This window comes from Apostichopus japonicus, chromosome 8 (assembly GCF_037975245.1).
Source record: "Apostichopus japonicus isolate 1M-3 chromosome 8, ASM3797524v1, whole genome shotgun sequence".
Lineage (NCBI taxonomy): Eukaryota > Metazoa > Echinodermata > Holothuroidea > Aspidochirotida > Stichopodidae > Apostichopus > Apostichopus japonicus.
Window position 1 is genome coordinate 10583686 of NC_092568.1, and position 27918 is coordinate 10611603.

Below are 27918 nucleotides of genomic sequence, written 5' to 3' on the forward strand. Positions count from 1 at the left end.
ATCGTGGCAGTGCTTACATTCTATGGTGTTTCATTAGTCCAACACTTAGATCATTACCGGCGAATCTTTGATTCATTGATACTATACGTAGGGAAAAAAAGCATACAATAATAGACTAAGCGTATCGTTAACACAGTAATATCTAGCCTACCGTAGTCACGAAGCGTTACGCCTATTCTGACATTCTTATGCCTAGCGGTCTTTGCGTAGATTGCACATTTCTTTATGCGGTCTGAAAGCGTAGGCTACTATTTATTGATAGAATATATCACGGATTCGCAATATTTAGGCACAAATGTGTATAGTTTAACGTCAATGAGGTGTACAAAAGTACCTCATGTGTCACTGTTGTTAAAGGGATATTTCGTTGGTCAGAGTTGATTGCTTAATTAAGCAGAATGCTTGATTTTTTTTTTAAATAAATTTAGCCAGGGTGCATTAGAAAAAGTAGAAGAAAATTCTTGAGTAACCCACAAAGATAACAAGATGATGTTTCAAATTCAATTAATATTGTGTATTATTATTATTATTTTCTTCATATCCGCATAAATGTCATAAGGTCTGCCAGCGGTACATCCCTTTATGTGCATGTATATTTACAAAAAGTATACGGTAACAAGGCTCGACTTTCAAATGTTCCTCTTTGCAGTGTGCGAGTGTCTGAAATTATGATTAAATACCATTCAGTTAATCACGATATTTACTGTACAACACTCCCTCCCTCTCCCCTTCCTTTCCAATCATCCAGAAGTTATGTCTAATTATGAATTTTATTAAGTTACGATATATACTATACCTTAAAAATGCACTTTCGACCCCCCCCCTCCCCACCTACCAATGATGTCCTCACCTATTCTCATATACCTGGAAAACACGTTTACATATTAAAGCTGGTTAACTCTCCCCCATCCGTCCTACCCCCCCCCCCCCCAACCTCCTCTGCTTCCTGGATCTCATTTCATGGTAGGTGTGTCAAGTTTCAATTAACTAATTTGCTAAGTAGCGTGATTGTTTCATTTGTTTCGTGGTATATCACGACAATCTGTGTATCGAGGGAGTTGGGGGGGGGGGGGGGAGAATCTGATCTAGCGTATGCATGTGTTTAGTGATACATCAAGACATTAGCCAAGTCAGTTTATACAAAAACTCTCTAATCATTTTGCTATGTACTAAAAATTGGTGAAAGTCAATTCTTGTCTTTTTTCCCCCCGGTTTTTTACTGTTTTATTTATCGATTTACTTTACAGTGAAAACGTTCACAAAGCTGGAGAAATATGGTCGATACTGTTTCCTTTGTGATGCAAATTTCCAAAAACTGTTTCCATAGCAACGAATCTGCCTCACTGCATGGGATATTGGTTTTATTTGGAAACCAACCTGAAAATGATGTATATAGCCTATATCCATGGCTGTGATTGTCATGAGATCAAAAAAGAAATCGCTGCTACTCGACAAATAATGGAAGAAACACACCAGGAGAATTGGAGCTGCGGAACTGAGACCGTACACGAGTTAATCAATCAAATCGATTAATCGATTAATCACTGTTTGTTTTGTTATTTTCTCTTCATGCTCAGAAAAAATATTGGCAAGAAAACGAAACTGGAAAGAGTAGAAGTAGAAGAATAAAAAAACGACAAAAAAAAGAAGAGAAAGACAATAAATAAAGGAAGAAAAAAAGCAAGCAAGAGGAAAACAAAAACAGCAGTAAAACCGAAAGTGCTTAAGAAACTAAAAAATCACGCGACATTGTATATTCGTGATTAAAAAGTTCCCTTCGGAAAGTTGTTAGTTGCACAATTCTGTCAAGAAGTAGAACCATAACCTAGATTTATTCGTTAATATCAAGTGTAAAATCAACACATATTCCCAAGTGCGACATAATCAGTATCGCGCCATATTTGGTCACAAATCGATGTAGGGTAGTTTAGGTGTCACAGACATATGTATGTGGTGGATACATAAACTCATAGGCTAAACGGATGCTCTGCAAAACATAGCTAGTTCTTTTTTCTTTCCTTTTTTTCCCCTTTTCGTTGTTCAGTGACGGAAAATATATCGTTTATTCTTTATCCCCTAGATCAGGGGTTCCCTAACTGGGGTGCATGAACCCCCAGGGGTGCGTGAATCCATCCCAGGGGGGTTTGTGAGACGCAGTGGCGTAGGAAGGTACTTTTGAGTGGGGGGGGGGGGCTGAAGACTGTTGGCCGGCCTGGGGGAGGGGTCTAATGGGAGGGGGTGGATTTTTTTGCATTTCCAGGTGGCCTCAGATGCAATTTGGTGCAATATAGCACACTTCAACCCATCTACTCCATTTTGTATATAATTTTGCATTTTCACCTGGCCTTAGATGCAATTTGGTGCTCCAAATGAGATTTTTTTCTCATTTGGAAATGAAAAAGGGGTTTTCTGACTTGCGAAGCCGGGGGGGGGGCGGAATGATACTTCCGCCCCTCCATAGTTTTCACTGGGGGGGGGGGCTGCAGCTATCCTATTGTAAAGCTTGGTCTGAGACTATCAACGAGTGTTACCTCTCACGCAGTTACCTATAGTAAGTATAGTTAGTTCACCAATGTCACTATTCAAGTCTGAATACGACCCCCCTCAGGTAAGAGCCTACACATACAATCATAACAAACTGAACATGTTTAACACTATGGAATGTCTTTTCTTCCTCTACAGTATTTGAAATGAAACATGACCAGTGCACGGCATCGAAAGTAGGGTCGGGCCCCATTGATCCCTTTATAACCTGGTTTCCTTCTTTTCGAATTCTTCATTTTCACACAAGTATATTATGAAAAATTAAAAAAAAAATTATTATAAAATTATGAGGGAAAAACATCCTTTTCACATATTTCCCCAGTGCCGGCCCTCCATGAATTGACTCTATAGGCCCGGACCGGCTGTATAACCTCTTATGAATGCCACCATATATATATATATATATATATATATATATATATATATATATATATATATATATATATATATATATATATATACATATATATATATACATACATATATTATATATATATATATATATATATATATATATATATATATATATATATATATATATATATATATATATATATATAGCTATAGAGCCGAGGCTGACTCTATGTAAGAGCCCACTATACATACAGGTGCATGTTACTATTATGAATCATGTACACATTTCCGTAATGAGTAATGCTGTACTCAACATCTGTTCCTTGTCAATGAATCATTTACAAAATAATTTTTCATCCATTGATGCACTTCCCCTGACAGGTGACATAATTACAAAGTCAACATGTACATAATCATGTCACATGTGATATGCAGTAAATCGTAAAAGGTTGGTGGCGAGGGGGGGGGGGGGAGGGTGGTGATGGAAGATGTGTGAGTCTGTATTGTGACAGTTTGAAATTAAAGATGAAAATGTTTAATAAAACTCTCAATTATTAACCTATAATGACTTTAATTTTCAACTCCTTTACCGATCTCCACACATTTATCACAAGAGTAACAGTATGTAAACAAAACAAGTATAGTACAACAGAGATAGCACAGACTAAATTTCAAGCCAAAGATATGATACACGCCTTATTCAGGGGTTGCAGAAAATCTTGCCGAATTTCCAGAACACTTCTGATACATAGAAGTACTTAACAATTTAATTAAAAGTACACATAATAATACCCCTCTGAGGTTTTTTTTTTTAAAACTTTTTGAGGTCGGTCGCAAGGTTTTCCAACCCTGTTATCAAATGTTGGGCATTGATAGAATTCACCTGGTAACCTGTTGGGCATTGACATACAAATAAGACAACAAGAATGTAAAAAAAAAAAGTCAAGATATGGACAGCGAGTCATAACTCAGAAGTGGCCATCTTATAGGTAATTTAACGGAAATAAAGTAAATAACTACCGTACGCTCACTTGTTCGAATCTAATTCTAACAAAAAACTTTCTCTTTTCCCTTGATGTCACGTTACATGATTGGCTTAATACAGAAACCTACAAGTACTCATAAACTGTATACATAAGGTCTTATTTCTATTGATGAAATTCCTCTTCAATATTAGCTTGGGGCCGGGGAGAGAGAGAGGGGGGGGGCAAGGATTAGATGAGGCTCCTATAAGGGAACGTAGCGAGTAACCATTTGCTGCGGCCAGTTTTTTTTTTAGTTTTTATTTCTCACCGTGCGGCCCCTTTCGAGTGAGGATAGTTAAGGTTAATCTATAAGGTTAGTCAATTATTTACCTCTTCAACATTAGAATCAATCACACAAGATGACCTGCCGATAATTTAGAATGGCAAAAAAGTGAGACAAAATGGGAACTGGTCGAGATTTCATCATCTTAATGGAATATTTATTTGTTTAGATATCTTCCATAGGCCTACATGTATTTTCTAAACATTGCACACTGAGATGAGCTTCCCATACCTTCTTGATGAAATTGATCCTGTCATTTCGAAAGCAACGTTAGGCTCTGGGTGAGGTTCTTGCATTACATGGAAGGTATATTGTATGGTGGCTTCTGACATGTACCCACAACAAGGAATTGGGAATTGTCTACAGATGATGAATATAAGTATATTCGTATTTCAGGTAGATATGCTAACAACACAATCATTATTTTAATTTGTGTACAACCCTTCCGCGTTTTAAACCTTATGCAAAATTCAAGAGTATTAATTCATCCATACTTGCGGTAAGACAGAATTATTGACCTAATTGATAGTCTAACTCTGCCACAGAATGCACCATTAGACATCTAAACATTTCATTCTTTGCTCTGGGGTCGACCCTCACCCTCACCACCCCCACCCCCCCCGCGTCCTTCCTCACACCCAGCACATGATTGGTGGCCTCTAGAAACCCAGGGCCACACCCCTCCTTTAAAGACACACTTGACTCACTTCAGGCCTTCCGTAAAGGTTCCTGCCTTTACCTAAATCAGAGATTTTCAACTTGCCCCTCCTTCCCCTCCCCCTCCCTACCATCCCAATTGTTGGAATCCTGTGCACCCCGCCACTGACTGATGATAATCTGCTAATCTTCAGTGTCGTCTGGCAGATACAAAGTGATCAAACTCAGTTTTCCATATAAACCTGATTAAAAATAATAACGACTTTCTCTTGCTTCATTTATAGCATGTTCCTGAAGCATTGTTTGACTTCCAGACAAGATTCTCCAATGAGGTCAAAGAACTTTCCTGAATGTTCTAATAATTTGACATTTCGCCCAGATATTAAGGTTAACCTTCAACTTTATAAAAAAAAAAAAAATTGTTAGGATCTATGTCGGTGTCAAAAAAGTACAATGTAAACCTTAGAACAGTGATTTCTATCGAGCAAATGTATACAAAGATGTTTGTAATGATTCATATTAATGTATATGAAATATTGCCTTTGAATTCTAATTAATAATCAGGAAGCTGCTCATCAGAAATTATCACCCCCGTGCAAAGCAATCAAAGAGAATAATTCTGGTGGCAGTCTTATATGGACATATAGGGCAGGTGAAAACTCCAACTCATTACAATGGCGACATCATTCACTACTGTATGTTGTTGCTAGATGCAAAAATTACGAAATATCATTTGAAAAATTCATATCTCTGCCAGACAATATGCTATGTGGATTGGACCTAAAGATGCAGACAACTTCCAGAATTTTAAAGGTCGTGAAGACTCGCGCAAAAAGAAACGTCTAATGCCGGTATTCCCGGTAATCTGACCTAGTTTTGTATGAGGTGTAACAGAACTGTTAGACACCACCATCAATCCCAGAAAATATGCACACAGCTTGCTACCTTCGGTAATTAGACACTAGTGTACAGTCAGTACATACAGCTGCGGTCAATACCCACAGCACAGTATACAAACGATACAGCGATGGACATCTCAGGTCCAGCTAAAGATAAAAAGGTATCACGTTTCATTACTGTCTGCATTTTGTAGCGACACGCACAAAACGTCACTTGCAAGCAACAGAAAGTTAACTTTTTCAGGTGGCCGCACGCGGTTTGGGGCGAGTCTTCAATGCCTTTAAGCACGCAAAAAACATCACCTGGCAGAACATCCCTCTTTAAGGAATAAGATTAATGACATAGTGTCTGGGATGATGAAATGAATAGAAAACAATTAACAATCGTTTCCACGGAAACTACAGTACATTGTCAATTTCAAATCAATTATTGTCTTTTAAAGAAGAGGACAACGTGTAAAATGTATTTTTTTTTTCTTAGAACCATGTTTGAAACAACCGTAATGGTCTTAAAATTATTAAAATATTGTATAATTTTTTAATACAGAAAATGATGAATTTAAATGCAGGGTAGCATCAGATTTTTCAGAGTGGGAGGAGGGTAGGGGTAAATTACAGGGCAAGCAAAACAATTTGTGGGGAGCAAAAACCATTTGGAAGTGCAAAGGGTGTTTCTTGGAGAGAAATTATCTCTTTCTCTTTCGTCACCCTTATACTAAAAAATGTAAAAAAAATGTATCTGGCCATGGCAATGTGAGTGACAATCAGTGGGTGACAATGTAGACATCATTTATTCAAAAAAGAAGATAAATAATTCTCACAAATTAAATAAACTCAACAGTTCACTTATTATTAACTGCAGCTTACGTACAAGTAAACATTCAGGGCATTTCTTGCGACCAGAGCAAAATGAGATGGTTGAAAGCAGAAAATAGGTTCTTTTTACATGACATTCATCGCCCTGATGACATCACATGCAATCTTATCTTGACTTAATTGTGTCACTTTTCTAGCAACATGTGCACACAGCTCATGAACCGGCTGGTGAAATTTCTTGACCGGGTCATTTTTTCAGCTGACACTCTGTTCTCCCTTTGATCAAAGACTTTATCGAAATTCTTCAAACTTGTATTCTTCTACGCATGTGGTACCCAATATATCCCCATCTGCTTTGGCCCACCCAACTATACAGTACCGTACTATTAAAGGGGGAAAAAAAGCTTACTATGCCAGTGGCTTCAACCATGCAGCTACTACTAACATATAAATTAAAGGGTGTGAAAACTTGCGCAAAAATAAATGTCTAATGCCAGTAATCTGACCTAGTTTCGAATGAGGTGTAACAGAAGTGTTAGACACCACCATCGATCCCAGAAGATACGAGCACAGCTTGCTACCATCAGTAATTAGACACTAGTGTACAGTCAGTACATACAGCTTTGGTCAATACCCACAACACAGTGTATATAGCAGCGATGGACATCTCAGGTCTAGATAAAAGATAACAAGGTATCATGTTTCATTACTGTTTGCATTTTGTAAAACTTCACTTGCAAGCAACTGAAAGTTAACTTTTCAAGAGCATGGCACGCAGTTTGGGCGAGTCTTCAATGCCTTTTGAGATCCTCCAGACATCCATGAAAGTTCTCTTGTCCTCCGAATGTGTCCAGATATCTACAAAATAACTGCATTCCTCTAAACTTGGCCATTATCAGTTGTATCAATTGTTTCATGCCCCCTCCCCCCACCCCCAATGAAGTAGTAAAATGCTGCATGTGTTTCAGTTTGTTTGGTATAAATCAACCATCACAGGTGGGTATTCTTTCGTTTCAATCTTTGCCTGGCAAGCCTAACGCTACTTTAAATACCATTTAGCATACAATCCCAAAGTACTACAGCGTGGAGTATCATTTCTCTGTGATGAATTCTTTGACACCATTGATTGGGTTGTCGCCCTCTACAAATTTGTTACAGCATTTTTGTTATCAAATCGTACAGTACTAGTCTGGATACAAAGCGCTCCTACTGGTATATGTACTGTATGTGGTTGAGTACAACATGACATGGCATAGATACTGTATGTGGTTGTACACAACATGACATACAGAAATATGTATGTATGTATTTTAGATCCTCCTGCAAGCAGGAACTTGCGAAGAAGCCTCATTGGCTTATCAAAGCAGCAAGCTGACCGAAGTGAGTCTCTTACATGCATATTTAACGTCCATGATTATGAATTGTCAATTGTCAACAACTCTGTAACTGGACGACATACATTAATCTTGGAGTGACTCTAATCTTGGAGTGACTCGAAAATATCTAGTTTATCCTGATCATGGCTCAAGTACCGCGTTAAGTGGTCTGAACGCTGGGCAGCAAGAGTTGGGAACATGTGTGTTGGACAGGGGTGGGAGGGGGGGAGAGGAGGCAGTTGGAGGGGGAGGAAAATTGACCTCTCTTCTTTGATGGACCTAATCTCCACGTTTCTATGTCTCTAGTTCGGGTTTACCGAACGACTCGTCCCCCTTGCCGCTCGTGTTGATAGCGTCCAGTAACATGTGCTTGGGTATCTCAGAACCCCTGACCTGTAGCGTGTAGCAGACGTTCTCCACTTTCCAAAGACTCTGCCGGAGCGTCCTCACCTTGCGCGTCAACTCCCGTCCCGACTGGTTCCCGACCAGCTGGAAGCCGTCGTAGACTCGGCGCAGGAAATCCACCACGTTGAACGGCAACTGGAGGTCGCCGTCGCCGATGGAATTGATGCACAGTCTCATGAGTTCCCCGGTGAAATCGGCCAGACCGAGAATGAACTCCAAGGGAGGTATGTCGAACGAAACGGGTCCCTCGGGCTTCCTCTGGATGTCTTCTGGTTGCTTAGCAATAGGTGCCTCGTCTTCTGGAGAGGAGGTAGCCTCTGTTTCTTGGCTCTGAAATATAGAGACACACTAATCAGTGGAGGAGGAGCAGTTGAAAAAGAGTTGAAATATAATATAGAGAACAGCACTTGTATTGTAGCTAAAACACAGTTATTATTTTTTTTTGGGGGGGAGGGGGGAGATGAGGTGGATGCTGGTGTGACCATGATTCCATTGTTATTACTTAACTCCATCTAAAGGATTGCCTAAACCTTGTCCCTGCTGCACATTTTGCTAATTTTGGTGACTATTTAATCATGAGATCTGGTGATATATGCTATACAGTGGTTCTTTTTGGTTATATACATTTATATGTAAATATATATATATATATATATATATATGTATAATATATATATATATATATATATATATATATATATTATATGTGTACAGTACTATAAAGTTGTTCTTTTTGGTAAAATATACATTGGTAATATGCATATATACACACATATATATATACATATATATATATATATATATATATATATATATATATATATATAGATATGTAATCCTTGGTATTTTCCCAATCCTTTACAGTATGCAATTCCACAATGTCCAAACTTTCTCATGTGTTCATTGTGCAATGATTGAGAACACAGACACTAAAATCAGCCAGGTATTTTAGTTGCCTACAGTATAGACCTAGATCACCTTCAAACCTTCCTCCCTAATACATTACATATTAAAGACTCGGACTATATAAAGTAGAAGTATTGTACACTGCTGTAATATTCAACTCACAGTTTGTACTTGTGGCAATAATCTTTAGTTAACATCTCCACATATAGTCTGAAAGCAACAATTGCACAGAATTGGCAACAACACGCTTTAATACACAGGCATATTGACTATTTCTAATACTGTCTGTCAATAACTCGCTGTAACCAATCGATGATCTATGGTTTAATAGTCGAGTGATTCAAACAATGTTGTACAGTACAAGACATTTACAACTAACAAATCATGAGCTTGATCAAATCATTAGATTGCATAATCACAACCTTCAAGTTCTGAATTAGGTGAACTGAACAAATAGTCATTATTCAATTTTTCTTCTTTAAAAAGTTGTGAACATACCGTTTATCAGCAACTCAAAACTGCTTGTCGTATATATATATACTGTGTACAGTACCAACATTTTTAATTCTCAAATTCCAATGTTCACCTTTAAACCATGTATCATTACATGTATGTCATCTCCATTGCTTACAATTTAACTAATTCCCAGAAGAGACCTAAATTGCAGACACATTTGGCATTTTCTGTTACACATGGTTGTACAGTATGTTAAGCAATCTTTGTGAAATATGATATAACTTTTAACAGTACAGTAACTTGCAGAATAAGACTATTACAGAGTTTGCAACACAATAGGATTGTGGAAGATTGAAGGGTGTTGCTACAGTATTAACACAGTTTACTCTACGCACATCTGAAGTGCTGCATCCATATGGGAGTCTATAACTTAAGCAGTGTTTTTGTACAATATGTACGTTGGGTTGGCATGCATTTGGCATTACCACAAGGTAAATACTGTATGAATACTGTATGTAGTTTCACAACATGAAGGATTTACAGAATAGGTTCAATCTATGAACTACTGTATATATGTGTAGTTTCACTTTGAACACTATATAGTTATTGTATTGAACAATACAATAACAAGTATTTATATAATTTTTTTGTCAAAAATTGGACTTTTCAACCGCTACAAGTTCTTCCAAATGTGTAAAGTCTGTAATCTGTATGAAACATTGCTCTTTAAGAGATGAAAACTCTTGATTGTAGTATATAAAGCAAAGAACCGCATACTACATTAAGTAATTACTCATATCTCATTCAAAGTTTTAAACTACAGTATAGCAAGTAGTACAATTGTCTAGATACGACTAAATGATGAGTTCATGACAACCCATAATCATATGGTTCTTTTGTTGTTTGTCACCATATCACGTCATGTCAGTTTCTTTCATGGTCTGCTCGAATACAGTTGAATAAAAGCACATCTGCTTTAACCTCATTATTTGAGTTCTCTCATGATTTGTTTACCCACGTTATTAATATCACCTCGTTAATTTCTCATACAGTACAAAGAAGATTCAACAACCATTAGAAGTGGAGAGTAGAATTTAGAACTGATTTTGCATGACAAAGAATAAATAAATAACAAAAGTACAGTTTGCTACTGTATTTAACAATATTAGGGTCAGCATCAGAAACAGCAAGGACTGTATTAAAACTTGCACTATGGGCCTTGGAGTACACACCTATAATACAGAAAAGTACATATTTTTAAAGTATTGATATTATGTCATGGTGAATTTGTAGTTTTTTAAAGAGGAAACTTGATCCTTCATTTTAAGATATTAGAGATAATAATCAATCCTTCTCGAATCTTTCGGGAAATGTATCTAAGAACATTAAAAAATTAATTGCTTGAACCTACTCCAGAAACAAAGGTTATTAATTCCTCCCCCAAAAGCCATATATTTTTATACATTTCTTTTATATCTTTGTCTTTGTTAATTCCATTTTATGAACCTGTTGGTCGTCATAGCAATGATACAGTGCATTGCCTCTAATCTTTCCTAAATGTTGCGAAGGTTCCGTCATATCAAGCAAATACACTGTGGAGAGAAGATTAACGTCAATGTACGATTAATCATAAACGGGAGCTTTGGAAAATTAATAGAACTGGCTTCTCCGTATCTCAAAGGTGAAATGGGGTAATTAAATAAAGATCAAATTTGATGTAATTTATCAAACGTACTGTAGCTAATACATGAGACGGTCGAGATATGGTGTCATGACAACAGCAATGTAGAACTAATCAAGAGGATGAGTACAGTATGTACTAATTATTAAACAGTATCAATACAATCTGATTTATAATAAAAATTATGAAACTAGCTGAGAAATTGTGTATACTGGGGGCACAGTATGAGTAAAACACACTTTAAAATATGGTGCTTCTTTAGAATTTACTAATTTCCTTAATATCCTCGGGTATCATTGTGAGAACATAGATATAAATGCTATTGTCCCTGTGAGAAAGTCGGGGCTGGTCAGTGTTTCTTCGACTAATTTTTAGTAGTTCTTATTAGTAGTTCCTCTTTGTTTCACACAATTAATTGCTCCTTCAATTAACGTTACATGTATACACTGCACGCAGGTTTGGTTGTATAATATCATGGATGACTCTTAGACAAAGGCAGGATGTGCAAAAATCGTCTTGCAAATGATTACGATGAGAGGAGAGGGAGGGAGAGGATGCAGCGGGAAGGGGAAGGCAGGAGGGGTAGGCTTTGGACAAGGCAGCGAACCACACATTTACAGTATATACTGTATATTGAATATATACATTCAAATTAGTGTGCACATGTATGCATTGACAGCAGTCCAGCTCTAGGCAGACTCAGCACTGAATAGTTTAGCATTCAACTTTCTTGCGTTGTAATCCTGAAGGCTGTGAATCTTGTCTCTCATAAAAAGGCTAGGTTCCTGAGAACAAAACTGATGTACAGTATATAAATCTTTTCACAGTTTGTATAGCAATATGACCATTTGCAATAGCATTTTGCAATGCAAAATTGGGATAAATTTTATTATTATTATTAAAATTGCCACAAGCTGTACAGCAACTTTAAGCTAGGCTTTTTTACGTTCTTCATCTGGATCACTTTCATCTGGATCATCTGGATCACCTGGATCACTTCATCACTTTCTTCATCAGATGGACATCCCTGCTCCACACAGCCTACACTAATTAAAGGAAAACATGAAACCACTGCAGAAGAGCTAGCCTATTTACCTACTGTACGTGTTTCACTACTAAAGTTAAGGAGGCCTATGCTATGCTGGACTGAATTCAGAGGCCAAGCAATTGTCTTCAAACTAAAGACTTGACAGGCAGTCTAATGATCCTTTGAAAACACACGCCCAAAAACTAATTTGAACAAAGACCAGACCTTAGACATGGGAATTTACTTTAGTCCAACAATATTTATACAACTCTATTCTCTAATACACAAAGATCTCTGTCTATAATTTTGGCTATAATAATAATATGCCGGGCGTGGAGAAGTTGGCTCTGTGGACTAGGCCTGGATAAATAGGCATGTTTGGTTTGATTTGATACAGTAACTGGTGAAACACTGAATAAACATAGGATAGGTCTATGTACAGTAAATGAGCCAACGAAATACTTTCACAAACATGCTCAAGACATGAACAGAGGCAGATTTGGCAGAGAAAGCTTTCTGGTCACTTCGCCTAACAACCATTTCGCCCAACTGCCATTTCGCCCAACCAGCCTGGTCATTTCGCCCAACCAGCCTGGTCATTTCGCCCAACCAGCCTGGTCATTTCACCCAAGTGAATTCCTTGGAAGTTTTAGTAAGCAAACACAAAAAAGCTGTATTAACAGATTTCACAACTGGTTCAATGGAAAAAAAGACATTTTTCATCATCTTCAAATTGGCAAAGTTAAAACCCAAACCTTTGGCTCGCCTTCCTTTGCTGTCGGAGACTTGCGAAGCCGTAGATATTTTTCTTCCAGTTCTCTCTTCGTGACTAGACATCCATGCTTGACGTAAACGTAGAAAGCCACAGCTTCGATGTATTCTTGTAATCCTGCAGTGAAGGCGTGTAGGAATTGAAACATGTCCTCTGATACCAGTTCCTCAGCAACTTTGGAGAGTAAAGAGGACTGGATGTCTGAAATTCTATCGCAAGCTTCTTCCATGACGTCATCTTTGTTTGAGTCTCTGCGAAATAAGTTTCAAACAGTTTGAAAAGCAATACCGGCAATATATTCAATATTTTGATGATTACAAATAAGACTTTCTCTTTGAAATTTCACTCATGCAAGAATCTCTGTTGTCATGAAACCCCAAAACTTTGACAAGACCCTGCTAGTTTGACTTCATTCGAGGCATCAGTCTTCATCATATCACATGTGGGGTGCTGTTCTTGGTATTGTGTGTACTGTGCCCTCAGGTTATTTCACAGGGATTGGGTTGACAAAATCAGCTAAAACAATATCATTTAGCCAATAAATGCTGATATTTTTCAGGGTTAAAAGTCCCATAGCTGAAGTTGCTTGCAAAATAAAAATTGTTGTGTAACAAAATATTCTGCATCTTTTAGGTAAAAACCACATCCTCATAGCATTTTGTATGAGATAAGATTTATCTTTTACACTTAAGTAGTGATATTTTGTGAATAATATGCCATCGTGGCTTTTGGTAAAATCATGTATTTACAGAGGAAATAATATTTTATTTATATTTATATTTTTATTATTCTATTAATTTAGAAAAAAAAAAGAACTTAAGCAGCAAAGCAAAGATTCAGATTCAAAGATATTCTGTATAAAGCAATAAGGAGATTACGATAGGGAAGTACAGTAGAGCATTTGCAGCTCATCTGCATAACATCCCCTGACTATGATCCACTTCCTGGAGTAGGCTACTGTAGGAGAGGCAAGAGAGGGGGAGGCAAGAGAGGGGGAGGCAAGAGTGGGGGAGGCAAGAGAGGGGAAGCAGGGGAGGGGAGGCAGGGAGGGGAAGCAGGGGAGGGGAGGCAGGGAGGGGAGGCAGGGGTGGGGGCAGGGATGGGGAAGCAGGGGAGGGGAAGCAGGGGAGGGGAGGTAGGGAGGGGAGGGGAGGCAGGGGAGGGAGAGGGAGAGGAGGGGAGGCAGGGGATGGGAGGCAGGGAGGGGAGGCCGGGTTGGGGGCAGGGGATGGGGAAGCAGGGGAGGGGACGTAGGGAGGGGAGGCAGGGGTGGGAGAGGCAGGGGAGGGGAGGCAGGGGAGGGGAGGGGAGGCAGGGAATGGGAGGCAGGGAGGGGAGGCAGGGGATGGGAGGCAGGGAGGGGAGGCAGGGGTGGGGAGGCAGGGGATGGGAGAGGCAGGTGAGGCAGGGGAGGGAGAGGCAGGTGAGGAGGAGGCAGGGGTGGGGAGGCAGGGGATGGGAGAGGCAGGTGAGGCAGGGGAGGGAGAGGCAGGTGAGGAGGAGGCAGGGGTAGGGAGGCAGGGGATGGGAGGCAGGGAGGGGAGGCAGGGGTGGGGGCAGGGGATGGGGAAGCAGGGGAGGGGAGGTAGGGAGGGGAGGCAGGGAGGGAGAGGCAGGGGAGGGGAGGCAGGGGAGGTGGGGAGGGGAAGGGAAGGATGGTTAGCCAATTGAAATACTTTACATTTGATCATCCATTACTCAAATTAGGGACAAGTTTTTGAGATGGGGTTATCAACTAACTTTGTTGAATATCTTTCTCTCTAAGATTAGTGTGATACTGTCTGCTGCTGGGCTATCCCTTCAAAAGATTGAGTTTTAACTTTATACAGTGTAGAACTAACAACAGCAATAATCATATCTTTAACTTTGCAAAATCTAAATTCGCAGTTCTTAGCTTTCTTTCAATGACGATGTATGACACAGAGCAAAATGTTTGTACTTGGCTTCATATTCCCAAATTTGTATCTCGACATGAATTTGGTTAAAGTTGTCAGTTGAGAGAGCAATGTACCTCGATCAAAGTACAAATTTCTGGTGGAGCTCAGAGGAAAAAGAAATTACTGTGCAGTGAAGATGTGCAGACACATAGTCTTCTATGGTTTTGTTATGATAGTTAACTAGAAACGTTACTTTATAGCCAGACGTGGCACAAGAGAGCTTAATCCTTGCGAGTGGGCGGGAGGGGTGGGGTGGGGGGGGTGGCTGGGGTAGCACAACCCTTGCTGGGCAATGGGACATATTACTTCATTTGGTTGAGGAGTGAACTATCGAATTACTCCAAAACTGACACCCAAATGAATCCTCTGTGTATTCTACACTGTTCACAAATGAATGTACCTATGTTTTTCATCATTAGCACATTTGTTACAATTTCTTCCTTTAACGTTCACAATAAAAGAACATTTTTTAAATAACAAAAGGACTCTGTATTTGAATATAAAAATGGAAAATGGATGCTTGTTGTTATTAAACAAAAAGGGACAGTTCTCAATTATCAAAAAGGGCATTTTTTTGGGGCTTAAAACTTTGGGGCATATAACCAGCCTGTGTCACATCTCTCTACTGTGGCTCTGTTGTCACTGTTTACAGCTGTGACACCTTCCAATTAACGATGACCTAACTATAGCTGTGCTTTCACTGTCTAAAGCTGTGACACCTTCACGTTAATGATGACCTAACTATAACTATGCTGTCACTATCTACAGCTGTGAAATCTTCACATTATTAATGATGACCTAACTATAGCTATGCTTTCACGGTCTAAAGCTGTTACACCTTCACATTAATGATGACCTAACTATAACTATGCTGTCACTATCTACAGCTGTGAAATCTTCACATTATTAATGATGACCTAACTATAGCTATGCTCTCACTGTCTAAAGCTGTGACACCTTCACGTTAATGATGACCTAACTATAACTATGCTGTCACTATCTACAGCTGTGAAATCTTCACATTATTAATGATGACCTAACTATAGCTATGCTTTCACTGTCTACAGCTGTGGCACCTTCACATTAATGATGACCTAACTATAACTATGCTGTCACTATCTACAGCTGTGAAATCTTCACATTATTAATGATGACCTAACTATAGCTATGCTTTCACTGTCTAAAGCTGTGACACCTTCACGTTAATGATGACCTAACTATAACTATGCTGTCACTATCTACAGCTGTGAAATCTTCACATTATTAATGATGACCTAACTATAACTATGCTGTGACTGTCTACAGCTGTGACACCTTCACATTAATGATGACCTAACTATAGCTTTAGCTATAGTTTATCATCGAAGAAGTGTTCAGATTAGGAATAAACTTCAACACTCAAGAACTTTCAAGTCAAGTTCCAAATCTTTCACGATTTTTGAGACGACCTCTACAGGGCTGCTACGTATTGACTGACACAGCTCTGTCAAGCACGGTTTGGACAAATTAAATGTGGTCGTACATTTGTTGACATTCCCTTGCAGTACGGTATATTCCGGTACTTACCCGGATATTCTGTGCAGCAAGAAGATGATCCTCTTGCTCTCGATGGTGATATCTCTGCTGAGCTTGACAATCCTTTCATATTTGTCATGTTTCGTGTCCAGCTCCTGTTGAAAAACACTGCAAAACAAGACGGACAAAATTAGTATTGGTATACAGTGTGTGGGGGTCACCATAGGTGTACTGTACATCCCGATGGATCAGAATCACCGTTTTTGTGAGGGAAAAATTAACTAGTATCGTCCCGTCTGGAAACTACTCTGTCCCGAAGGTTTTCCTGACCAATCCTAGATATGACTGTGTTTAAAATATGCAAATTATCTTTGTACAAATAAAGTATTAGCAACACTATACGGGACCGATTTGGAAGCTTGATATGATCATTCTTTGGAAATACAAATCATGATTGATGAGGCCATATTATCACCGTATAAAGCATAACGAGAAAAAAAAGCGAAAAGATGTGTGACGTCGACTACGTACTTGCAATATTTATAAAGTGCTAACGCTAAACGTTGCTCTATTCTGCGATAAACAGTAAGTACTTCCGTAATGTTAAGTTACAGTGTACAGTGTGTGATAGATGTAATTCAGATCATACAGGTAAACCACAGTGGAACTTAGTTAAGCTGTGTTTCACTTTTCAACCAGAGAAATATGTTTTAACCCTATTTGTAACATACAATGAAGATTTGTGTACTGTACTGCAGTATAGTTATATCAGTTTGGAAGCGCATGAGAATATGGATACACATTAGTCTCACCAACAGTACCAAACAGGTCGGTGTCAGAAGGATTATTCCAACAAAACATGTTTAAAAAAGGAAATCGAATAAACAACATCTTTACAAGGGTGACATTTTGTCAAACAAACTTCTTCAGATTCATAGCAAGAGGCTGTTTTAGTCTGTCTGCCATGGTTTATAGTAGAGTATACAGTATATATATGTTCTATTATATTATACCGCGGTATAGTGTCACAGAGATATATCAAGGCCATAGACAGCGTACAATTTAACCTTCACCTCATCGATTTTGACATGAAGTCACATATGAAAGGTGGCATATATATCAAAATTCATGCAATTTATGAAAGTTCATACAGTTTCTTTCAAAGGCAATAAAACTACAATTAATAGTCAAGGAGACAATCAAGGCCAAATGCAGTGCGGACACAATTTAAGATTCACGATGTCAACTGAACACATGTCTACATTGCAGAGTCATATATGGAGAGGGCAGTATTCAAAAATCACATATTCATCAGAAGTGAAGTCGCATATTAAATGCTGACTACCATTTGGCAATTGTTAATCATTTGTGAAAGCATTGGCCAATCATGAACGACTTGAAACAGTCTAGCACTAACACAAATCTGACAAATGCGAACAAGCCTGGTGCAAACACCCAGGTATCTAATTAGCTTGGTCAATTGCTCTCATACATTTGAATAACACTATAAGTTAGTTGTAGAAAACTTGTCAAAAATTGTTGATCAGACACAAGAAAGCTAGGACTAGTGACAGTTATTAAGTACCAGGTACGGTACAGTAATGAGATGATTAGACTTATTTAGTCGAGGGATATAAATTATGATACAATTTCGGAAATGTCATGATATAACCATAGCAACGGAAAGTATTGCGGTAGCAAGCCTCTCAAGTTGTTTTTCACAAAATGCGAAAAGTCAATCAATGATGTAAATTTGCAAAGGCAAAGTCCATAGCATTCACTTTCAAAGTGACTTCCATAATGTTAGCTAACTTATATCTGCTATTTGTTTGTGTCGAATGTCAAAAATGGTAGAATGTTCCCATGTATTATTCCTTCTTGGTCAAATTGGCAATAAATGTTAATATACAGTAAATATACAGAAAAGGATGATTTTCAAAATTTAAGAAAGTATGGACATTAATGTGATCTTATTGGGTTTTTTTACAAGGATTTAGCCTACCAAGCACTACAGTATATATGCAACTGTACTCTTTCAATAGACTATCTGTGGCATGGGTTGTAATTTATTGCCGTATTCTCATCATTACCAATTCCCACATGATACTGCACAAGTAATACATTTACACAGGTTCCATAAAAACAACCAAAGTACTTTCCAATATGTATTCAACATGTGAAACTCGACGAGGTCTTAGTGGGAAATTTCAAGGGGACAAAACAACGGATATCTGTCACCCAGCTTTCCTTGTTTCACTATTATAACCGGTGCTGTGGCCGAGTGGATAAAGGCGGTGGCATTTGAATCAATGAGGCTTAGCAATCGGAAGGTTCCGGGTTCGATACCCAGCCAGGTCATAGTAAGGTGGGTTTTTCATCCAAGAGCAATCTACGGTTTACACATCTGAAATAACTTTCTAAATTGAAAAGATTCCAAATTTGAGTTAAAATGTTGAATTGGAAGCCACCCAGCGTGTAAGTTGTAATCTATAAGCCATTGCGGGTTTCTCCCACATTTGTGGTCACTTAAAGAGTCGAAAAATAACTGCTGATTATTATTAGTATTATTATACCTGAAGGCTTGTAGAATGGGTGAGTTCAAGTCCACGTTTTTCTTCTCTTCATCTCTTCTCTGTTTATTGTATCCATGACCTCCCTTTCTACTCCGTTTGTAAGAACCTGCAAAAGTAAAACAGTCGTGAAGATTTGAAGACTTTGTCAAGTTTCCTTTTCGTAAAGCTTGTGCTAGAGAATAAATGCAGTTAGTAAGTCTGTTCTTTCTACATCTGACAAGCAATATGGTACGAAAGGAGGCAAAGGACCTCCAAAATATTAAACGATAAAATGCTACCTTAAAACTATTGAAAGAAAAATGCTCCAAAAACAGTACTGTATGCACAGTAGATTTTATCAGATAGTTACAAAGGTTACGTAATTCTAGTCTTCTTCAAAACAAAATTATTCATGTACAAAGGTCATGGCTTATATACTTAAAGGCATTGAAGACTCGCCCCAAACCGCGTGCGGCCTCTGAAAAAGTTAACTTTCCGTTGCTTGCAAGTGACGTTTGTTCGTGTTGCTACAAAATGCAGACAGTACAGTAGTGAAACGTGATACCTTGTTATCTTTAGCTGGACCTGAGATGTCCATCGCTGTATTGTTTGTACACTGTGCTGTGGGTATTGACCGCAGCTGTATGTACTGACTGTACACTAGTGTCTAATTACCGATGGTAGCAAGCTGTGTGTATTTTCTGGGCTCGATGGTGGTGTCTATTGAACACTTCTGTTTCACCTCATTCGAACCTAGGTCAGATTACCGGCATTAGACGTTTATTATTGCGCGAGTCTTCACACCCTTTAAGACTTGACAAAAAGTTTTTATATAAAACATTGAATTTATAGTAATAAATATCCAAGATCTATCACAGGTACGAAAACCCAACAGAGATGGTGGTAGGGTATTACAGAGCCAGACCAAGTGACTAGGGTGGAGATTGTTAACTGTCAAGATGCACTGTAGCTGTTTCATGTGACATGTTGCTAGAGGGAACACAATATGAAGTTCGGATAAAGTTCTTCATGTTATACTTTTCTATCTTAGATCTAATTATTTGATGACCCAAGGATCAATTAAACCACTAATGGGTCTCTGTAATCCTTCAACAGAACTAATTCATACCATGTTTCAAAGCTCACGCTTTACCTACAAGACTATGGGTCAGTAATTTATGATTATTTTCATAATATTGTCACTATACACTCTTATCACCTACACTCTGCATGAAACACTTTTTTTTTACAATATCACAATATCTGAAATTCAAAACAGGCTAGAAACCAGTATTTCCCTCCTTGAAACATGACAAGTTCTGCTTTCATTTTGCAAATCTTTACATCAAATTTTGGGATGCCCCAAGGATTATATTTAAATTGCTTATGGACCATTGGAATCCTTGATCAGAACTTAATTTATACCCTGTTTCAAAGCTCACGCTCAACCCTATTAAAATAATACAGATCTAGATTTTTAGCAATATACAAAATATTGTTACTAAACACTTTTATCGCCACACGTGATATGAAAAGCTGCATTTGGCAATATCCCAACATCTGAAAAACAAAGATGAGAAACCAATATTTCCCTCATTAAAATTATCACAAGTTTTCTTCCCAATTGTCTTTCTTTGTTCAGCTTTCATACAGTACATACATACTGTTCATATACAGTATCATTATAACTAAATTTTACTTACTTTTTCCTTACTAGTTCCATGAAATAGCAACAAGTAGTTACTGACACTATTTTAGGCGAGCTAAGTCAGGCAGAGCTAAGTAAGTCAAGCTAGCCGCACACTGCCCGACTCACTTCAACCAATGTGCCTTTAGTTTCCAATAACTTTATCACTTTACACCCACTCTGTACCGTATATCTTACAACTGATACTGTACACTGAACTATCGTACTGACAAAGCGCACACTTAATGGCTGTTTTCTTTGTTAACAAACGATGTTCGTTAGATTCGCAAGGTGCAGATTTATTCGCACATGATTGGTTTGATACATTTGTTTAAACTGGGCAGAGTCACTGCACACTGCCAACTGAATTATTTATTAGGGTGGCCACTGGCTTAAGGGAATTACAACATTACATCTGCTGCTAGTATAATCAAACTTGTCTAACTAACAAGCTGACAAACACTGTGTGTTAGATATTTTGAAATGTCATAGATCCAGCCTACAATTTATTTACGCAAGAAATACACTTCCAATGGCTGGCCATATGCACCAAGTAAAATATGTTTGTATCTAGAATATGTGTAGAATATGTGTAGAATATGTTTGTACATGTATGCCTTCATTTATATGAAAAGCGTTATACTGTACACCCACAATTATTATTTTAAACATAAAGTAGGATTCCAATAAAAATTGACGCCAATTGTATAATTTGCTTCAGAAATATTTAGTAGAAATGCACATGTACAGTATGTATGCGTCCAGTGAGAGGTCATGCCAGATGTCAGCTGATGCCAGTAAGTTGAATTACCAGACTGTCCAGCCATAACCAGCAAACAGATCCATGCACTACAGTAATTCACAGTTGAATGGGTATTTGGCAAAGTGGCCGAATACCCCACAACAGTTATTTCCACCTCGTAGCCGGCTTCGATCTTCACGGTCTACTGCCTTCATCAACCATAGGGCTAGTGTCATTCTCAAATAACTCCCTACTTTGACTTCAATTCATGGGAGCCACTCTGAGGTTGGTTGGTTGGACTTTTCAAAGCGTGGCCAATGTACACAATCTATTAACAGTGGATGACAGTGAAGCCATACATTTTGTAAGAGTAGCAAAGTCTACCATCCCAGCAAAATACTCAATGAATACCTTCATGGAAAATTATTCAATCCTTTTGCAATCCATTTCATTCTGTCCTCACTATAGGCTAGCTGAAATATTGTATGAATTTGACATAGGAATAACCAAAAAGCAATGTGGGTCTACAGGTATGTACCTGTCTAGCTAGTATAGAACTTGCACAGTGCCTGCAGTGAAGCCAAACTAACGCTAGGGACTGAGCTACATTACATTTACGTTACATTATCCTCGGCCTCGTGACTAGGCTGAAGCATATGACTTAGAATAGGCTATACTAGGCTAGGCCTAACTAACCATAAAGTATAAGAATGAATGTTGGAAAGCCAAACTAGGCTTTATCATTAATGTTGGTCTCTTAGTTACCTAGTATAATTGACATATTACCCTGTACTTTGGTTTAACCCCTAAAGTATCATTCGATACGCTAGGTCATTAGATAGCCTAGTACTAGGCTACCGCAATTTTACACATGGGACGTACATAGCACTAAGCAGTATATTCTAAAGCCAAAGGCACACTATGCAATAGCAATTAATTCGCAAAACCGATACCACATACACGATATTTCTTATGTCACTACAACAAATTATGGTGGCTTTGTCCAGTAGCTAGGCGTTTTCCAATATAATGCATCATTCTTAAAGCTTTCGATCACATTGATGATGTATTTGGTATTGCTTAAATAACAATTGATAACAACAATTTGCCTGCCTAACCTTTATCGCCTGCCATGACTTATCTGCGAAAACACGATCTTTGCTGACCAAACCCCAGGCAACGCTGAACCAAGTGAAGTGTATGCATCGAACTAAAATTGAAGTTATAGCGTAAATTAGTTACAATATCACACACTTATGTTTTTTGTTACAATTTGTTGCAATTTGCCTCTTTGTTTTATCCGGTTTTTAAATTCTCCTTTCACTTCAATCAGTTTTATTTCCATCCTACATTTTCAATATTCTTTTTTCAATCTTTAGCTTACGTACACGTTTAGTTCAATGGTTCTTGTACATAGATTATGGTTATTTAATTAATAAACATGATCACCTCATACCAAAGTTACGTTAATTGACCCACTGTCATTGACAACACAATTATCATTCAATGAAGGAACAATTACTCGTCTTCTTGGAAATGAAGCAATAACACTTGCTCCTAGCACAAAATTACAGAGCGCTCGATATGCAAATCGTTTCACCTTTTCACGATGAAAGCAGCTGATGGCAATTTTATTACTGAAACAACACCATATAATTTTGTTTGTTCTACAATATTTCCAGATTCACCCTAGAAAGTATTGCGACCGGTTCAAAGAAGAATATCGTTTACTAACGCTATGAAGTTTTGCTCGGGACACTGAACTTTTTCGTGTAGTATTGCTTATTCGCTGAATTTCTGTTGCTATTACAAAACCTTATAACTTTTCTCTTGCTCAAAAACAACTGCGCTAACCAACACATCAGCTAGAAAACTAACTTCAGAACTTATACTTAAAGACGAGACTGAAAAAAAAGAGGGAAAAGTAAAAATAGAATTGTGTCACATTCGTCTATCTTTGGCGGGTTTTGAACCCTCGATATCAGATTTTAGTTATCTACTAAACCCACTGAGCTAACGGACGGCACTTCAACAATAACCAATTTAAAGACTTAGACAGATGGGGTTGTGATTTTTTTCGTTGCAGTGAAAGCAGAAAGCCATCCGTTTCTGTTACGTTCGTTCGTTCTAAATGATCAGATAATATGGGATTCTTGACAGATCAGAGAACAATTACCCTAGGCTGTCATTATTGATTCCTTCAAGACACGAAGGATTTTAAATTGCAACATAACACAGGTTCCTCCACTGTAACCGTTTATAAGTTAGAGATAAACGTCTGGATGCCTTATTTATAATCCGGAACAATTTTATATTTATTAATGTTTGCCTCAAATTAACAGTTATGAAAGAAGTAAACTAACAAAGTTTTTATAATTTCTTAATAAATGCAAATGTAGGATAAAGTGATGCTTTAAATACAACCATGGATAAGTTATTGTCATAAAACGAGATATTATAATTATAAATATAAGATCTGACTGTTTCTCTCAGTTTTGACGGATTTTAGGCATCACCGTAGCCGTTTAGAAGTCAGAAATAAACGTCTGTAAGCCTTATTTGTAATCCAAAACAATTTCGTAAAACTCAATGTTTAAAACTCAAACTCAGATTAATACTCACGAAAAGATATAGCCTTATGGTTTTATTCATTTTCGATGTAAATTTTTTTTTAAAACTCTTTTCTTTAAAAATATAAATCTAGGTGTACGGTGGTGTTGTTAATACATCCATGAATATTTTATTTTCAAATCATAGCTTCCTCCTTAAAAAAAAGAAGCTATTTTTATTATTAGAAATATCAGAATCTGACTGTTTCTCTCAGTTTGAGGGATTTTAGACTCCACCGTAGCCGTTTAGAAGTCGGAGTTAATTGTCTGGAAGACCTATAATCCGTAACAATTTCGTAAAAGTTCATCTTTTGCCTCAAATTAACACTTATTAAAGGCTATATAGCCATGTAGTTTTATTCATTCTCTATACAAGTTGCAGAACAACGTTATATCATCTTATTTCCAGGGGGTCTTCTACATCGGTGGCATTCGACGTCATTATTTAATTAAGAGGACACAAACTCAACCATCATCTTTGACTTACATTACAGAGATCTTTGTGAAGAACAACTTCCCACGAATAGCTAAGACAAATCCGGCTCCCTTTGACAGATATCCTATAGCTTAAAAGATGTGTGTGTGGGAAGCTGCCATTTTGTAAATCTGTGATTTTCATATTGCCACATCATGGATGTGAAACCTTTTACTTTCTCTCGGTTTTTCTGTTCATATTTTCAGGGTAGAATGTTAACAGTGTTGACACAGAAACCAAAATGTCATCCCCACAGCCGTTCCCTCTTTCTCTCTCTACATCTCATGTTCCACTTACCCGAACAAAAATACCAAGTATAATTGGCTACCACATAAAGCCGTTAGCAGAAAAAAAAATTAATAAATTAATAAAATACAACTAGAAAGCTTTTGTAGAAAGAATTGGATATCAGAAATAGTGTTGTACTGAATATTAAAAAAAGGAAGGCATGGACATAGAGTGCATGGGACAAGTAATCGACTCAAGCAAATCATTCATTTCGGATCACAACCCTCCGAAGAAATAAGTTCTTATATACGAACAATTGTTCTGAAACTTAAGGCAATGAGTAGAGCCACCCTTGCTAACCCACCAAATTTCAAAGTGCTTATTTACAAAGTTGTTATTGACACATTAATACATAAAACAAATTATGACATCAATTCTATGTTCAAATGTGATTTTCTTGCATTCGACAGCGGTAAATTGTCGAACCCCTGTTTAAGAAGATACATTTCGACTTTAGAAACAGGGGTTCAACATTAACCGCTGTCGATTGCCAAAAAAATCACATTTGAATATAGAATTAATCTCATAATTTTGTTTTCATTATACAAAGTTCGCACTATTGAATGCGTTCAATGAAACTTGTACTCTCTACTCTTTCCACACACATACATTTATATAAGACGATATGGATGTTTCGTGCTTGGAAGATAATTCTCAAATACTAGATTCTTTTACACATCCTAACTTTTTCATTTACCATCTCCGTTAGCCCCACCAGATCAATATTGCTGATATTAATATCACTTCAGTCGGTGATGTACTTGCTTTCCCACAACCAATATGCGATTCTCCAAAACTTGTACACCTTTGCTTTCTTGGCTAGCGCCCTCTTTTAACTTGAAACGCAATTCGAAAAATGTAAGGTTAGAAAAGAGCGGGTAGGGGGGGGGGGGGGGGTGAAGAACAAGAACAAAAGAAGAGAAAGAAAACAGAGAAGTTTACCGTATTATAATAAGTAATTTTGCGGTTAAAGAAAATGATAAAGTTTCGAATTTATAGTGCTATGTAGTTTATAAATACAGTTGCCGTAAACAATCGATCAAAGCCAATCAGTCTACTTGTAAATGATAAAGATATTTATTAATATATATGCAACTGCAGAAGGATAAATGTTTCTCGCAAGTTGTTAATTTGTTTATTTGAAGTATAACAGACCTTTCCTACCGTTCTTAACACCTAGGACATTCACATAACAAAACTAAACACATACTGATATTGCCTTTTTCAGAGCACGTTTAATTGGAGTTTAGCTACAAAGGAGTTTGGAGTTTCGCTACTAAGGAGTTTCGCTACAAACCCCAAACGCTGCAACGAAGGTTATGAGTTTTGGCCCAGATTTTTGTTTAAAGAAAATGATGAAAGTTTTTTTTTACTAATTGTTCCCTGGAACTTTTGACCGTCCAACTTATTACACAGAGACAGAAACATATATCAGTGACCATTTTTAATTGAGGTTGACTGTAAAATGATTTCAGTTTAAGAATGAGTGTCCGTTGTATTTTTACTAGCATATTTTGAGGCAATCCAGTATTTGTCAATATAACTTTGATTATAAGGGATTCCCTGTTTTAATCAAGCCGCCAACTGTCCTAGTATGATATAAAGCATACTGTCAAGGTACACATAAAGTTTCATGATACCTTTTAAATTACGCACTGTAGTGATGGTATGTGAATGATCCCTCATACAATCAAAGAACGTTCAGAAATGTGCACGTGGATAAGGAAAAACCGTTAATCCATAACTTTGCACTACAATGTTCATAATCTTAGTTTCATATCCAACCACCATCCGCACCCGTAGAAACAACACCCTTCCCTCAACCCCCCCCCCCCCGCCCACCCCCATAAAAGGAAAAAATCTTTCCTTTCACAAGGGAATTACTTAATCCATAATTTTGCACAAAATCTTTTTGTCTTCAAATAATGCTTAGTGGATGAATTATGGACCAAATCATAATGTTGTTATGACGTCATTGTTAGAAATGCCTTCAGAACAGAAAGCTAACCACAACAATCCTGTAATGGTCAGCCGACCGATGATTTCAAGGTCGTGCAAATGCGTTTTTTTTTAAGACACTTCAATTATCGGGGGAATACTTTCACCTTCAACGGGCATTCTTCTTTCAATGATGTGATCAGGTGAGTGTGACCATTTCCCACACTCGACGTTTCTGACATCATGTGAGGGAAAGACTTAGCACCTTTAAAATATCAGTAACGAAAAGGTACAAAATCGCGACAAAGGGAAAGAGAGAGAGGGGGGGGTGGGGGTCGGAGTGAGAGAACAGTCTTCTGTAAGTGTAAATTTTCCCCCCAAACTTTCATACAAATGGTAAAAAGGTAAGCAATTGTGAGAAAGTATTGCTCATGTCAAGATAGTGTTGCCGATTGAGAAATAATCCGTATTGCAGGGAGGGTAGGCCTATTGGGTATAAAATCGGAAACCAATTGTCCTTGACAAAGTACACGTCAGATCAATACGATACGATATATCGGCACAATATACTGTACACACAATATACCGTTTCGGTATACAATGTACCGTTTCGGTATATAATATACTGTTTCGGTATATAAGATACTGTTTCGGTATACAATATACTTTTCGGTATACAATATACCATTTCGGTATATAATATACTATTTCGGTATATAATATACTGTTTTGGTATATAATATACTGTTTCGGTATATAAGATACTGTTTCGGTATACAATATACTTTTCGGTATACAATATACCATTTCGGTATATAATATACTATTTCGGTATATAATATACTGTTTTGGTATATAATATACTGTTTCGGTATATAAGATACTGTTTCGGTATACAATATACTTTTCGGTATACAATATACCATTTCGGTATATAAGATACTGTTTCGGTATACAATATACTTTTCGGTATA

General features: G+C 37.6%; 1 protein-coding gene across 2 annotated transcripts; it reads right to left on the bottom strand.

Annotated features, from left to right (window-relative positions):
• Positions 1–3445: 3445 nt before the first annotated feature.
• On the bottom strand, positions 3446–22909 carry LOC139970950 (translin-associated protein X-like). Of its 2 annotated transcripts, none has more exons than XM_071977033.1 (5): positions 22753–22909; positions 19227–19332; positions 16705–16821; positions 13185–13452; positions 3446–8689 (listed from the first exon to the last, which is right to left on the bottom strand). In XM_071977033.1, exons 1-5 carry the CDS (start codon positions 22766–22768, stop codon positions 8249–8251), a joined length of 948 nt encoding a protein of 315 aa, XP_071833134.1. In that variant the 5' UTR covers positions 22769–22909; the 3' UTR covers positions 3446–8248. The 2 variants fall into 2 exon arrangements, with proteins under 2 accessions (XP_071833134.1, XP_071833135.1); XM_071977034.1 differs by lacking the exon at positions 22753–22909 and adding an exon at positions 22400–22430.
• Positions 22910–27918: the final 5009 nt, after the last annotated feature.

What these genes read in the sequence shown, in the direction of transcription:
- LOC139970950 (XM_071977033.1), bottom strand. An exon ending in CCCATTCTACAAGCCTTCAG is followed by an intron (nt 16,822 to 19,226) that starts GTATAATAATAC and finishes CTTGTTTTGCAG; the next exon opens with TGTTTTTCAACAGGAGCTGG. An exon ending in CAAAGGAAGGCGAGCCAAAG is followed by an intron (nt 8,690 to 13,184) that starts GTTTGGGTTTTA and finishes TCTATATTTCAG; the next exon opens with AGCCAAGAAACAGAGGCTAC.